Genomic DNA, 16285 nt, shown 5'->3' with positions numbered 1-16285 from the left:
GCAGATACTGTATTTGGCTGTGCCATTTTATAAGGCATAGCTAAAATAAGCCTAACTGATTAATGCACTTTTTTAATACTGTCAGATTTCATAGATATGTGAAGTATATGTATATTAAAATTCCATATATATATTCTTTAAAGACCTGAGTCTTTTGCATATGTCCTCTGAGCTATATATAGGAATGGAAATGGAAGCTAAAGGTATTTTATATTAAGCTTTATGGTTTTCTCAGTCTTCAGAAATGATGGTGCCACCAGTCATGTATAAGAGGTCCTTCTTTTCAACACTGGGCCCCTCACTCACGTCACACTTTCCATTCTTTCCCGTACCACTTCTTTCCTTGGTGTTTGTTGCTGGGCCAGGCCCCAAGCTGTTTCAGTGCCTTTCTTTTCTTTTTTTTCCCTTCCAGTTTAGCTCTTCTGATAGTGTATCACATGATTTTTTTCTTCAGTCACTAATGAAAGGGTGCATCACTTTATCTGCTTACTCACTCTTTCTTGAAGTGCTTGTTCAAATGTTGCCCATTGTTTGAGTAATGTCTGTCTTTTCCTATATTTATTTGCAAAGTACCATCTATGGAGTTTTTCTTTTAATTTAAAAATTTTATTCTTTAAGTTGTGTACATGTGTGATTGCATGTGTGCCAAACTTAGGTCATCAAACATCTCACTAGCCTCTTTTTCCCTCTTTTGAAACGGAGTTGTCACACTGCCTCAGTTTCCCAAGTGCTGGGATCACAGGCACAGGCCACCTTGCCTGTCTGTGTGAATTGTTCTCTGCAGATGCTTTTTCATAAGCTGCGTGTGGTGCTTCATGAGGAGCAGGAGCTCCTAACCTTGCACATTGTGTGTGTTCTCACGGCTATAGCTTCCTGTATCTTGATCAAATTTTTACCTATTCTAATGTCATAATTTTCTTTCATGTGTTTTTCATTTTAAATTAATATTCGGTCTTGATTTTTTTATATGATTGGTATAAAATATAGGCCCAAACTCTTTATTTTCAGCATAGATATCAATTACTGCATACTATTTTATCTTTTTTTTTTTTTTTAAAGACAGAGTTTCTCTGTGCAGCCTTTGCTGTCCTGGACTGACTTCATAGACCAGGCTGGCCTTGAACTTACAGAAGTCCGCCTGCCTCCCAAGTGCTAGGATTAAAACTGTGCGCCACTACCGCCCAGCGGCATACTACTTATTAAAGACATTTCCTGATGGCACTGGAGTGTTTTTGTCATATGCCTGTAATCATCTGCCCTTGGTTCGTGCACACAAACTAGAATGTACATTGCAAACCTAGCACACTCTCCCACTTGTGTTTCAACCTGTGTGAGGTGCATTTTGTTTCACTCTTCAAATGAGGGTATCCTGAGCACACTACATAACCTGGCCTTTTTCCTCCAAAATACTTGACACACTTTTCCTTTAACACTGACAAAGAAGTGTGTATTACAGATGGATATTACTCTTTTTTGACAGCTCCTCAAGTGATGAAGTTTGAGGGCTTCCTGTTTGATCTGTTCTATAGCGTACTCAATAGTAGTCTGATTGTGGGTTTGTCCATCTGCATTCGTGTGTTCCTAAAGATAGAATTCCAGAAATAAGATTGCTTTGTTAGTAGAGCACTGTACACACTTTAAATAAGAAAGAGTGGCCAGATTACCTCTTGGAAAAGTACAAGCCAATTTGTATCTCTGGCCAAGAATTTTTGTGGAAGTATTCTTTTGAAAAGTTATATGCTGACTGAATATGACTATCTACCCTATACAGTTTTGTCCATCTGATTCACAGAAAACAATGCCTTTGTAGTATATACATGCTTCTTGAATTTCTGAGACACTGGATAGTTTTATTTTGATATTTCAAGTATTTTGTGGTCTTTTCATTCTACTTAGATTTTTGCAAAATATTTTTTTATTTACTACTTTTTTTTTTTAAACAAATTTGAAACAGGGTATCACTCTGTTGCTCTGACAGGCATGGAACTCGTTATGTAGACCAGGCTGTCCTTGAACTTACAACCCCTCTCCCACCTCCCACCTCACCCCTGCTTTTGCATCCTTAGTGCTGGCGTTAAAGAAGTGCACTACCATACCTGGTTTGCTGTCTGTTAATATCAGTGTATTATAATCTTAAATTGAATGCTAAAGTTTTATCAGTCATCATAATTACTCTAATTTGAAGGCATCTATTTCAGTTCCCTTACACATCTGTACAAATCCCTGCCTGTGATTGTAAACTAGGTGCTGTTCGGTGTGTGCCAGTTTGCCAGAAACCAAGTTGTTTTTTAGATTTTAGGAATCTTCTTTCATTTGTTCCTCTAGTATCCTGCCCTCTGGCTGCAGAATAAGTGGGAGGGACTGGACCAGTTTAAGATTTTATTCTGACCCTAACTAATTGGGGCAGGAAGTACCTGTAGAGAAAAGCCCACATCCTTATTGGAGGAAACTGGAAAATCCTGAGTTAGTTTTGCAGATTGACTGTCTATCAATGATCTTTGGGAATGGCCTTATCTGGGCAGTAGTCAGGTATGGCTGGCAGGAAGCCAGAAGGATGCGAAGATAGTTCAACATTTGTAGGAAGCAAGAATATTCCGGAGTGGGCTGGGGTATGTGTGTATTGTGGGGGAGGAGGGACTTCAATTGATACAGCATCTTTAGTTTTTTATTTTATTTAAAAATTTTAAAAATTGGGTGGGTGTTTTGCCTGCATGTATGTGCATCAGTGTGCATGCCTGATGGCCAGATGAGTGCGTTGGGTCCTATTGACCTGGAGTTATTTATGCACATGTGGGTGCTGCGAGCTAAACCCAGGTCCTCAACAATAGCAGCAGCAGGTGCTTTCAACTGCTAAGCCATCCATCCAGCTCCTAATATAACATTATATTTTGAAATTAAAAAATAGTTATTGTGAATACCAAATTTACAAAATAAAATCATCCCAAGTCATCATGGTGGGAGTATGTTAGTGCAAAGGAAGGGGAAGGTATTTTTTTATAGTTCTTTGAATTGACTATTTGTCATGTAATTGACAAATACTTGTTCGAGCTGCCCTATGCTTAACACAGATTCCCTAACCAATTGTCCCCCTCTCCCAAATAACCATATAAATAACGAGCAATATAAACTGAGGGAGCTGGGTCTCTAAGAAACAGTTTATAAAGTCTGTCAGTTCATTAGTGACTGTCCAGATTCATTCCCTGAAACACTAACTCCACTTCTTCCCGAATAATGAGCCGTTGTCACGGTTCCAGCGTCGGAGCTGGCAGAATTCCTGCTAACCTTAGCTTACCCGCGCTAATTTCTCATTTGTATCGTGTCGTATTTATCCTAGCCAACGAGATAAAAATTACTTTGTTGCCGTCAGTGACATAATTCCATAAATCCTCAACATAAACATGTAGCAAAACAGACAAACCCAAAGAGCCAATTCATTAACATTGGTAAACTCATGGCAGTATGAGAGCAAGTGGCCATATGATTAATCTGCCTCAGGAAGTCATTCCACAAATATTTATCATGGTGTCTCATTGCTGGGCGGGCTGTGAGGAGTGCTGCCTGTAGTCTGTGGGCTGCTACAGGACTCCTGTTCTGTCTGCCTCTTCTAATACATCCATGAAGATTACATCCTGGTCCCAAATAGGGCGTAGAGCCTCAGCCCCCTTCCCGGACAAACCTTTCACCTCAACTTGTCTGTCCTGGGTTTCTACTTCTTCCACAGCTGTAAATAACTATCTTTTTGTAGCTGCCATGTGAATTGTTCGGTAGCCATTTAGCATGAATGTATTTTCTCTTTCAGCAGTAGCAGCTTTGCACCTGATGTACGTTTTATTTGATTGTGTAATTGTGTCCAGTTTCGATGATGCTCTACCTTCTCATCAGCAGGTTTGCTCCCAGCCCAAACTGGAGACTGGGTAGTTAGTTGGCTTCTTGATAAGTATTTATTGGTCTTGTTTTTTTTTGTTTTTTTTTTTTGTTTTGTCTGTCTGTTTTTTGGTTTTGTTTTTTTAATCGTGCAGCTATTCCTCTCCTAAACTGGCCAGTACCTATACTACTTATTTAGCCTAGAATTTGAGATTTTTTTAAAGAGACAGTTGATTTGTAGACTTAAGTAATTCCCTTTGTAGCTCTTCTTAGCTTTTTCATTTAGATACCTCTCACCCATCTCACTGTATGTGAAGTGCTGTGCAGTCAGCCAGGCACAACTGCATGCAGAGAGGTTCTGTTGCTGTTTACAGCTGTGTCTGTTTCTCTTTGCCCCTCTTCCCACGCCTCCCTACCACCGCTCATCAAAATATGAAAACTTTCCAGATCCTAAGGCAGACAGTGCTCTGCTCTGTGGAGTGTCTTGGACTTGTTGTGTACCGTTGTAGCCCACAGTTCTCCTAGACACACTTAGCTCATTTTAGGTTATAAACATCATACAAACATTAGTGTGTTCTTTCCTTCTTCCTGCTGAGTCTAGTCAGTCTGGCAGTTACTGCTTAGGCGTTGCGGGTCTTCGTCTCTGTTGTTCTGTCTGTAGGCACGTGCCGTGTACAGTCCTCATTTGCTTTATAGTATCTGTTACCTGTTAGACCCATTGGAAGATGAGAGATTAGCATGCCGTCATTGTTTTCCCATGCAATGGGAAACAAAGGGAAGACAGAATCAATCTCTCTCTCTGTCCCTTTCTGTCTGTCTGTCTGTCTGTCTGTGTGTGTGTGTGTGTGTGTGTCTGTCTGTCTCTTTCTCTGTCTCTGTCTCTCTTTCTCTCCCTCCTCCATCCCTGTCTCTCAGACAGGGCCTTCCTCTGTAGCTCAGGGTAGAGCTTAGCAGAGTTGCTCAGGCTGACCTCAAACTTGCAGTGATCCTCCTGCCTCTGCATCTGAAGAACTAGAGTACAAGCATGTAGCACCAGACTCTGCTTTCTTATTACATCTTATAAGTTCAAAGACAGCATCCCCAGGGAGAGATGCAGAGGATGGGACAAGCTGCAGGGAAGGCAGGTTTTCTCTCCTATAGGAACACGGTATTGTGATCATGCCCACCCCAAAACAATCTCCAAGTGCAATGTACTCAGTTTATTGCCTGGCTGGATCCCGTCACAACAGACTGGTGTCTTAGTACCTTCCCATTGGAGATTAAGATGTTGTTTTAGTGTTGACTTGACAGTCTAGACTCACTGGGGAAGAAGTCTTACCAGGCATCGTCTAGATTAGGCTGGCCTGTGCACATGCCTGTAGAGGGTTGTCTTGCCATGTTAGTTGACGTGGGAAGTCTCAGCTCTGCCATTTGCTAGGTGTGGGCACCTGAGTGTGTAAGAAGGAATGAGCTGAGCACACAGGCTTTTAACTGTTGATGCCATGTGACTAGCTGTTTCAAGTTCCTATGGCTCTGACTCCCCAACCCCCAGAAAGTACCATACCCCGGAACTGCAAGCTAAAATAAACTCTATTTCACCTTTAAAAAGAGATTTTTTTTAAAAAACAATTTCTTGACTTACTATGGTTATTTCTGTGTGATTGCACAGGTGTGTCATGGCATACACTTAGAGGTCAGAGGACACCTAATGGGATCTGCTTCTTTTCTTTCCCTATGTGGGTCCCAGGAGTCAAATTCTGGTCATCAGTCTTGGTGGCAGTCACCTTTACCCACTGAGCCATGTTGCTGGTCCTCCTAAGTTGTTGTTTTGGTCAGTGTATTTCATCACAACCACAGACATGAAACCAGGACAGATGTCAGTATACTAATTTTGAGGAAAACAACTTTCGGTCTGTAACACCATGAGACTTTGCTTTAAGATAGATGTCTTGTTATAATAATAAAGACATCACTACTATGAACAATAATTTTGAGTCAATAGGTAGAACACATCTTTGGGTAGTTTCTTTGTATTTAGATATATTTTTAAGAGGCTCATGGTCTTGGATGAAGAGAATTTGTTTTCAGAATATTACCTCTTTTAGAACCCTTGTGACTGGTCGTTATTACCGTATGTGCTTCTCGTGGGCCTAAGGTTGTGCATTTTGCTGAGTGGGCGTGATTGCAACATGGGACCACTCAGAGAGTCTGGCACCTAATTAGAAGTATCCTCCAGTTGCAAAATAAAGCACCAAGCAAGTCCTGCAAGCTTTGACATCCTGCTGCCTCTCTAGCCCTCTCCTGCTTAATTTGTGCCCTCCACACTGGCCTATGACTTCCTGGAATGTACCCACCTCATCGTCTTTGGAGTTTGCTTGATTCTTTTATGAGATGCTCTTTACCCATTGTGATGGCTAGTTTTAACTGTCAACTTTACGTGGTCTAGTACCACCTGGGTAAAGAGTTTCATTGAGAGACTGTACATCAGATGGGCTTGTGGGCATGTCTGTGTGACTGACTGATTATGCTAAGCCACATAGGAAAACCTAGCCTAAGAGTTGGTGACACCATTCCTGAGTCCTGGGCTGTAGAAGATAAGCTTAGCTAAGTGCAAGCATGCACACGGTTCGTTCCTCCTCTGCCCTTGACTGTGGCTCTGCTGTGTCTGTCAGTTTTAGTTTCTGCAGCTGTGACTTTCCCAAAATGTAATGCAGCCTGTGGAACTGTGAGCTAAAATAAACCCTTTCTCCCTAAGCTGCTGTAGTGTTTTTATCACATCCACAGGAAAGGAGATTAAGACACCCAGGTAGCTGCATGGTGGGTCTCAGCTGTGAAGTTCTGTCTTTTGTTTTTGTATTTCTTTCACTGCTGAGGGGTAAACCTCAGTGTTACACATGCTGGAGAAGACCTCTACCACTGAGCATCTCCTCAGTCCTTTTATTTTGTATATCTCTTAGTGCTTTCTCTGACTAGACTATCTTATAATATCTTTTTTTCACCAAGTGTTGTACAAGCTGGCCTTAAAGTCACACTTTTCTTGCTGTTTCCTCCTGAGTGCTGAGGTTACAGGCATGTGCCATGGTGCGCGTCTCCTTGTTTCCAGGTAGGTTCTTTCGACCCGATCTACTATATAGTTGCTTTCAACTATCTGTTCCTTTGCACTGGGCTGTAAGTGTTAGGAGAGTATCAGTGCCAGTATTCCCGGGACCTCTAGCATGGTGCCTGGCACACGGCAGGTACTCAGTAAGTGTGAGTGAGTGAGCGAGTGGATGTGATGAGAATTGGATATATACACATGTACATGTCTGTAAATGGTGGCAGTGTTCACTTCCAGAGCAACACCTGACGTAGAAATGTTGGTCTGTATTCCTTCATTCAAGTATGCTGGCCCACCAAGGTTCTCAGCCGGCACAGCTGGTATGGTCTTGATCCTCTTGTTGTCTGCCCACTGGATTCTGAGGTGCCCCTAGTTCCTCTCACCCAAAAGGGTCTTCTTGCTCCTTTTTGGTCACTCAGTGTTTAGCTTGGTCTTAGCTTGCACCTGATGTTTGAGGGGAGGGTAGTAATCTTCAGAGTCCCTGGGCGGGCTCTGGCCTTTTGGGTGGATCGAGAACATGGTACAGATGTGCTGTCCATGTTGGTCATGAATCTAGATCTGAAGAGCAGACAGAAGCCTGCAGCCCCCATCGTGGGGGACACATGAACTACGTGCCTTTGGTTTATAAAGTACAGATTGTCTTTTACTGAGCTACTTTAATTATGTCTTTTGTTGTTTTCAGTTCTCTGTACTTGTAAACCTCAGACAGTTGGTATTTTATCCTTGTACTAACTCCATAACGATCTTCTGTAATACTCGTACAAGCTCTTCAGCTCCGTTCATCATGGCAGGTGCAGCACATTAGCACCCCCAAATTAGATCATAATGCAACAATGTCTTATTGAAAACATCTATAAATATCTCATAAAGCTTAGAATTTCTCTAAGACAGTAACATTGCTGCTGAAAAGCTTTCATCTGTTACTCTAGAAAGAATGATAAAATATTTAGACATAATATGATTCTGTTTATTATAAACTGTGATTTCTTATGCTAGGCTACTTTAAATTTATTTAGGCAAGCACCCTTTTTTGTATTCATACCTTACAAATAAAGCCTTTATCATTTATAATGTTGTTGTTCCCATTTTAGTAAATGAGATGGTTTATGAGCACTGTTCATCAGTGAGACAAATGGCGTTCGTATTATTTGGCACCTGGCTGAACAATGTAAATTTTAAATTACTTTTTTATATGTGCTCTTCCACACCCGTTGTCTTGTGTTACCTCAGTGAGCTGACGCTTTGCTGTTGCTTGAGTAGCTTTATTCCTCTCCCACCCACCCTGTATTCTCACCCAAGATGGAGGCAAAGAAGTGTTATCAATGCACCAGATTCTCCTCTACCTGCTCCGGTGTAGCAAGGCTTTGGTACCCGAGGAGGAAATTGCCAACATGCTCCAATGGGAGGAGCTTGAGTGGCAGAAATATGCAGAAGAGTGCAAAGGCATGATAGTTACCAACCCTGGCACGGTAAGTTCTGGTGCTCACACAGCCTGGGCTGTGAGTCATCCTCTTTCCTTGTTTGGATGTTCCACATAAGCAGTACCAACGTGGACCGCATTTTGAGTACGCTAGCTTCTTGTCCTTTGGGTCATTTTTCTTTGCATACTTACTAAATAAGAAAAGTACTATAATTTGGGTGTATTTATTTCACCTGACCAGTATATCTATTCCACATAAAGATGTCTATACCTTTAAGCCTTTCGATGTACACTGCAGATTTCACCCCGAGAGGATTGCAGGTTATATGAGAATACTCATTCCTTCGTACTGCTCTACTAGCTCCAAAACCAAGCAAAACAAAAGCCTTGTCATTTTGGTAGTGGAGGAAATCAGTATTTTGCCTCATTTCATATTTATTTTAGTTCTAATGACAATTCATATTTTAAATGTTTCTTGCCAATTCTTGTTTTATTTATTTATTTATTTATTTATTTATTTATTTAATAGATTGCATGTCGATACCCATTTGGTTTTATTTTGTGACACTTACCTTTTGTTATTTGTCATTGTCACATAGATATTATTTTTTTAATCACTATATATCCAAAGCTGTGTTTAAAACTAGAAAAGGAAAATAACTTTTTGTTGCTATACTGTTAAACACCACACAATTAATAAAGTATCTTTAAAAAGAGAAATATAATAGCACTATGTGGCAGTGAATCTTCTTTTCATTATAAACAGGTTCATATGTTTTCATTTCTTCTGGCCACTTTAGAGATAAATCAAAGAGTGGGTGATGGTAGGAGACGTAATTTGTCATGTTCTGTAGTGGTCTCTTTGGGAGCACATCACCCTGGGCTTGCTTCTACAACATAGTTCAATTTTCCTGAAATCTTATGGTCAGTTGGAAGCCATTTGAAAGAAGTTAAGAATATTCTGACTGACTCATTCTATATCTTCCAGACAATGGGCCCAGGAAGTTATAGGTTTTTTAAATTAAGATTTATTTATTTATTATGTATACAGTGTTCCACATGCACATATACCTGCATGCTAGAAGAGGGCACCAGATCTTATTATAGATGGTTGTGAACCACCATGTGGTGTTGGGAATTGAACTCAGGACCTCTGGAAGATCAGCCAGTACTCTCAACCTCTGAGCCGTCTCTCCAGCCTCCAGGAAGTTATGATTTTAAAAAGGTCCTAGGTGCTTCTGGTTCTTCCTGCTTTGTTCTGCTGCATTGGTGTGGGTCACTTACCTCTCACCCAGTCATCATGCAGCTGGTTTGTTGATGAACAACTATGTGAGCCACAGCCGTTTCAAGCTTGTCTGTAACGTAAGGAGCCTACGATGTTTAGTTAGCAGCCCCCACACTGAAACCTCTAGTTTTAGCAGAGACCAGTATGCCATAAATGCTCCAGTGAAAACTCACAGAAATGAAGAAATTGTGTTGATTACTGGCGTGACTAATGTACAGCCTGGAGGTGGTGAAAAGCTTGTTTTGTAGATAGTGAAAGCAACCAGATCAGTCAGGATAAAAGGCTTATGTTAGAGAAGGCGCAGACGTTGGTTTGGAAAGTAGGCGTGTGGTTTAGGGCCATGAAGATGAAGTCAGTTATTTCTTACTGTTTATGCAAAGATAGTTCATTGTCGTAGAACCAGCTTTTCATTACGTCTTCTTCAGAAGTGTACGTGGCACTCACAGGGCAGAGCAGCCATGACACTGCATTTCATTCTGGACAGTATTCATTTTGAAAGATGACCCAGTGGCAAGGACATTGGGAAATTTATTAAGTTTTTCAAGCCATTATGGTCACATTAAATACTTTCTTGCTGCAGACTTAAAATAATTAATGTTCCTGCCTGACAGTTTTGCCTCTGCCTGAGAACACTTTGGTCATTAGTGAAAACACTTTTAAATTCTTAGAGAGAGATGGCATGATAGATTTGTGGACTATGGCCAAAGTCTAGAATTTACTTCGTTCCCCAACCCACTGTCCTTATAACTCAGAAATGATTTTTAATTTTTAAAAATTTTTTGGTTTTTTAAGTCAAGGTTTTATGAGCCCGGCTGGCCTTACGCTCCTGGTTGTCCTGCCTCCACGTCTGGGTTCTGGGTCAGATGCCTGTGCTAACACGTCACTTCTTGGGATGGTTGAGATGAATATTACCGTTCTGTTTATGGTACCCTGCTGTGTGGCTCAGGCTCATCCTGGATAGCTAGGCTCACGTGATCTTCCCACCTCAGCCACTTGAGTCGCTGCAGTTGTAGGTACTTAGGGCCTCTGTAGGTTGTGGCGACATAATGTGGCAGCGAGAGCATGCATAACTCAGTAGAGTTACTGTACAGTTTGTGTAAAAACATAGCATGCCACTTTATGCCCAAACAAGACAGTTTTAGACCTAAATGACATATTTGTACTGCTAATGGACACTCATGTAACTTTATGTTTAGGTTACCTGTGAGCAAAGTCATCTAAGTTTTGATTTTTTTTTTTTTTTTTTAGGACAAAGATAACCATTTCAAGCTTGTAGTGAGATTTTTATTTTTAGGTGACATATATTTTTAAAAGTTTGCTGTTCTTTTTTAACAATGTGAATGAATGTATGCAAGTCTATCCTCTTTGTCATGTAGCTGTGTTTGTTAGCTGGCTGAGCAGGCTGTATTACAGTAGGGAGCACCTGTCCTACCTCCACTTCTAGGGGATCCCGAGCACTGACCTTCATGCATGCGTATGAAACACTCATACATAACATAAATCTGTAAAGGAAAGGGAGGAAGTCAGCTATTCATTGTATCACCACACCTTTTATTCTAAGCGAGGAATTAAGGGATATAAAGGTACACTAAAATCTAGTGGAAAATTTAAATAGAGGCATCTGTGTTAAACAGCAAGCAGTGCTTCAGTTATTTGAATATGATGTCACGATAGACTGAGCCTGCACCTCCCCTGTAACTCCTCCAGAGTTACATCTGACCAGGTGTCCTCTTAAAAGTTTAATTTTTAAAGGTTTCTGTTTAGACTAGGGGAAAAAAAAAAAAAAGAAAATCATTGTTCATTATACCAAATAGCAAAGATTTGTTTGCAGGGTGATATCACCTTTTTTATATAGTATAGGATTTTCTATACTAAAGAATTTTTCTGTTTAGAAACAGAGCTTTCCTAGGCGGGGCGGGGGGGGCAGGGAATACTTAATTTCTTAGGTTAAAGTTGGTGCCTCAGGACTTGTGATGGGAAGAAATGATGCTGATACTCTTTTCTCCCTAGAAACCAAGCTCCGTCCGCATTGATCAACTGGACCGTGAGCAATTCAACCCCGAAGTGATTACATTTCCAATTATCGTCCACTTTGGGATACGCCCTGCACAGTTGAGTTATGCAGGAGACCCACAGTAAGATATTTCTCGGTGTTTGTCTTGGCCAACTTCACCTTCTACTAACAACTGAACTAGCAGAGGAGTACCTTAGTGGACATCTTCCTTTTTTAAAAACTAAGACTTGAAACAAACCATGTTTCCAGATGTACAAGTTAGATTCGGTAGCTTGTGATGAGAGTGAGTTTCTTTACACATTTAACCACACTATATTACTCAGTCTTGTCAGCAAGAGCCCTGCATGGATGTCAACTTTAGGGAGCTCTTTACTTATCATTATAATACTATCCACTCATGCTTGTTTGTTTTGTTTTCATTTGCTCAGTGCCCTTCATGGCAAGTAGCACTATAGTGGTTCCTTGCATGGGGGTAGTTGGCAGATCCCGTACAGAGTCGGGCTGCGTGGGATGGACCGGTGTGTGCCTACTCTTAGAGTTCATATTACTTTGCAGATGTGAGCCTTTCCAACTGGCACACTAATATTTTTCTGGGAGAAGATGAGGCTATGTGGGAATGGAGATAGATAGGACCTTTCAGGTGTGTTTGAATTTCCTACCTTTTAGACAAATAAACAATTTCCTGACTTAATTAAAAAAAAAAAAATAAGGATTTTAAAATGGGAGAAAAGGGCACGGGAGATTTTCAGTTCATAACTGCAGTTGTGGCTGACGTCTATTAGAAGAGGCTAAAGGGCTTTGTTCTTTTTTTTCCCTCTTTGGATAAAAGTAGGAAGCAGTGACCCAGGCCCCGTGTAAGTACTTCTTTCTTTCCTCCGTTCTCTAAAGCTGTCGAAAAAGGAGAGAGGCCTGGCTCAGGCCAGGAAAGGAGCGATTTCAACATGGCGGGAAGTCTTTGGCAAATCCTGTCTTGTCAGAAAACTGTTAGTAGAATGTGACTAGGCTCTCGTCAACTCAAGGCAGGGCTGTGAGCTGATGAAGGCCTACATGGTCTCTGCATCCCAGATGGCTTTAGCAGTGTCCCTCAGGCTGAACCCAGGCTGTCACATACTCGGATGCACATACTCTTTGCCCGTCCCCGCCCCAGTTGAAAAGTGGGTACACCGGTGTGGCTGGAGTGTTGGCACCAAGGTGCCCTTCATTCTAGTGCTCCTGAACTGCCCATCTCTATGCTAAGAAAGGGATTTTTTTTTCATAAAAGATTTGTTTTTAATTTAAATAAACACAAAGAGGTAACACTGAGAAATGGACCATAATTCCATTGGCTGAAGTGGTTTTATGAGTCTTCTGTGCAGTTGTTTCCAGAGACTCATCAATTTAGTGTGAACCTCACTTTTAATCCAAATAATCTATCAGTCACTCAGTCAGCAGGCTCCAGATCACTTGGTCATCCAGCTCCCGAACTCTCAAACCCCATGTCTCTTTAAAATGAGCTTTTTCTGCCAGTAACGTATTTAAAGGAACATATGTATGATCAAGCAGGCTTATCAGAATAATTGGTTGATTTTTTTTTTCACTGTAGATTTTGCCTTTTCTTTGTCTAAGGTGACTATCTGTCCTTTTCCTAGGTACCAAAAATTATGGAAAAGTTATGTGAAACTTCGCCACCTCCTAGCAAATAGTCCCAAAGTCAAGCAAACTGACAAACAGAAGCTGGCTCAGAGGGAGGTGGGTATTGAATCAATTCCTTGGCAATTAGTGATGGTGCATGTTGGTTGCATTGTACTGTAGCTCTAGAATAAGGTTAAAAAAAAATGATCTTAAGCAGTTAGGGTTACTTCTCTCTGTATTTTAGTATATTGATTGGTTCTTAAAAACCTTTTAGTATTCAAGGGAGCTTTTTTTTTAAGTTTGAGAATTTCATACATGTTCACAGTGTGTTTGGATCCAATCCATATTCGTCCTCCCAACTCTGCTCGCAGATCCTCCTTGCCAGGTCTCCCTTGTAACTTCATGTAACCTTCTTTTGTAACCACTGGCCCTGGTTAGTGCTGCTGGTGTTTGATTGGTGTGGGGCCATCCACTGTGGCCCCTTTTTACCCATAAAAGGGCCAGTTTGCTAATAAATCGCTATCTTAGGAATCATGTATCTGTTGTTTGGTTGGGTACTGGTGGCTGAGCTAGGGACTTAAGCACACGCATGCAAAATGAGCGTGTTGCTCCTGAGCCACATTTAAATAGGCCTTCTGTAGCAAGAGAGAAAGCTTAAAATGTGTCAGTCAACCTTTACTCCTAGTTTTACATGGCAGAACATTGGATCCTAGATTTTTGGGTGTTACAGTTGTAAAAGGCCATCTTCCCGTAGTTCTAGACCAACAGTGAGCTTATTTTGTAAAGCTTGATATCTCACATCCCCTGTTGTTTACTAACGAGTAGGGTTCGTCTCTATTCCAGGATTGTTTTAGTTTACATTAGCAAGACTTTTTCTCAGTGAGGCTTTATTCTACTGTGTGTAGCACGTGGCTTAGAAGCTGGGAAAATATGTGAATATATTGTGACTCCGTGTGACTCTAGCCAGTTCAGTCTTTACCAAGGAAGTGCCAAGGCTGAGAGGCTGCCTGGCCTGCTGTGCACCCAAGCTAAAGGTGCGAGTGTGGACCTCTGAATCGTGCCCTTGAACACCCTCTCCTGCTAGGTAGCCTCTGGTAGGAACGCAAGGGTGAAGGTGTTGGAAAAGTTACTGTTTTCATCATGAATCCCTGGGACTTTTATTAAATTATAGGCATCCAAACACAACTTTTTTGTACAGTTAAGTATACGAAGGGCAGTGAAAAGGGAGACTTCATTCCTAATTGGGCCGCACAGGTGCAGTCTGAGGTCACTGTTTATCCCCTCTCTTCAGTGAAGTCTCATTTTATGGCCCAGGGTGTACTCTAATCCGCAGTCAGCTTGCTAACAGCCTGTGAGTGCTCAAGCTATTGGTGTGCACCGTTGTGCCATTCTTCCTGGCTGCCCTCTGCCCCTTCTAAATGTATCCTGCGCCAAGACTATAAGGGTTTTACCGATTAGGCAACTTTTAGAATCATGTAGGTATCTGATTGTCTTTCTTAAATGGAACTGCTTAATGTAAGGCTTGAAATATATATATATGTATGCTTTTTAAAGGGTGGATTCAGATCCCAAGCCGTATATTGCTTCTCATTTGTAAAAGCATATTTTGTTCAAATCTGCTGGGTTAGTAAGATTTAGTCTAGAATTTCTGTCACGTGGTTAATAGAAAAGATTGCTTTGTACCCAGAGCATCTCACATCACTGCCTTCATCTCAGACAAAATATTGTCCTTTTGCATAAAGATGGTTTAGTGCCTGAATGTAAAGACAACATTGAGGGACTTTTATTGTCTAATGCTTGGCTTAGTATTGCTTCATTGCCGTTGGGTTACTTATAATGAGCTCTTTTCCAGGAAGCACTCCAGAAAATACGACAGAAGAATACAATGCGGCGAGAAGTAACTGTGGAGCTAAGTAGCCAAGGATTCTGGAAAACTGGCATTCGTTCTGATGTCTGTCAGGTGATGACACTCCTCTGAAAACAGTCATGCCCACATATCTCCTCGTTACAGGCGTTGGCAATGAGGTGTTTTTCTAATTGAGAAGTTTCTGTGGATTATACCCGTATGTGAAATGGAACACCAAACACAGGTTTCTTTTTAGCTATTTAGGTTGTTTGTGTTTTCTGTGTTGATGCTGTGTGGGGTGTAGCGTGGAGGTGCGGTAGGGAGGAGCACAGGTGGAATGTCAATCTCCGTCTTTTTGGGTGAAGACAAATCTGTCGTCAGATGTATGCCCACATTGCAGCACATGTGCAGAGAGTTGACGTATGTGACATCTATGGCTGAGGACTCAAACTTACTGCAGAGACCTGAAGGCATCATAAACACAGTGTGCACTTCCTATTTGGTAATGACAGTACTTCCCTTTTACGCTTGATAGGGAAACATTTCTTCTTTTGTCAATGACTCATTAGTAAGCATTTTTATCTATCTTGTAGTTGAAATTTACACCAGTGTTGATGTTCCACCAAGCCGGCACGTTCTGTGGCTTTGTACTTGATTCTTTTGTCATGATTGGTATTGCTTAAAGTATATGAGAAGTAAAGGAAAATGAGCACACAGACTGGGGCAGGTAATAAAGTTTACTTCCTTCAGTCTTGTACAAAAAAATACTTACAAGGTCACACGTATCTATTTAATGGTAGCATGTATTTTAATAAGTTCAGACTATGCACTTGTAGGTATTCATTTCATTGTAATGAATTAAAAAAATTCACGTTCCCATTTAATTATATCGAACGTTAGAATTTATACAAATTATTAAAATATTGTTAAATGCTTAACATTCTGAGTGATAGTCAAAGCTAACTAACTTTGCAGTAAGATGAACTACTGTTAACGTAGCATTAGTAAAGAGTAGGAAATAGTTGGAGGATAGTCAGCTACCTTAAGGTATTTTGTCAGTTGACCAGTTTCCTTTCTGGATTATGTGCAGTGCATCTATGTCCAGCATGACAGTACTCCTTACTTTAATGTGCAGTTATTTTACTTGCTTTGGTTCTCCCTCAGACTAT

General features: G+C 41.0%; 1 protein-coding gene across 6 annotated transcripts in view; it reads left to right on the top strand.

Moving 5' to 3' along the window:
• Nucleotides 1-16285, top strand: part of DROSHA (drosha ribonuclease III) — a 107136-nt gene that overhangs the window by 43358 nt on the left and 47493 nt on the right. For 5 of the 6 annotated variants that reach the window (XM_084781097.1, XM_084781098.1, XM_084781093.1 and 2 more), the window contains 4 exons: nucleotides 8240-8409; nucleotides 11656-11780; nucleotides 13288-13387; nucleotides 15123-15230. In XM_084781097.1, the coding sequence (XP_084637223.1) occupies nucleotides 8240-8409; nucleotides 11656-11780; nucleotides 13288-13387; nucleotides 15123-15230 (503 nt within the window). The remainder of the gene's footprint in view (nucleotides 1-8239; nucleotides 8410-11655; nucleotides 11781-13287; nucleotides 13388-15122; nucleotides 15231-16285) is intronic. The other variant, XM_084781096.1, reaches the window with a different exon arrangement.

Source organism: Acomys minous (assembly GCF_964271855.1).
Source record: "Acomys minous genome assembly, chromosome: 5".
Taxonomy (NCBI): Eukaryota; Metazoa; Chordata; class Mammalia; order Rodentia; family Muridae; genus Acomys; species Acomys minous.
Note: the sequence above shows the minus strand (reverse complement) of the source record. Positions and strands in the feature narration are given on the sequence as shown.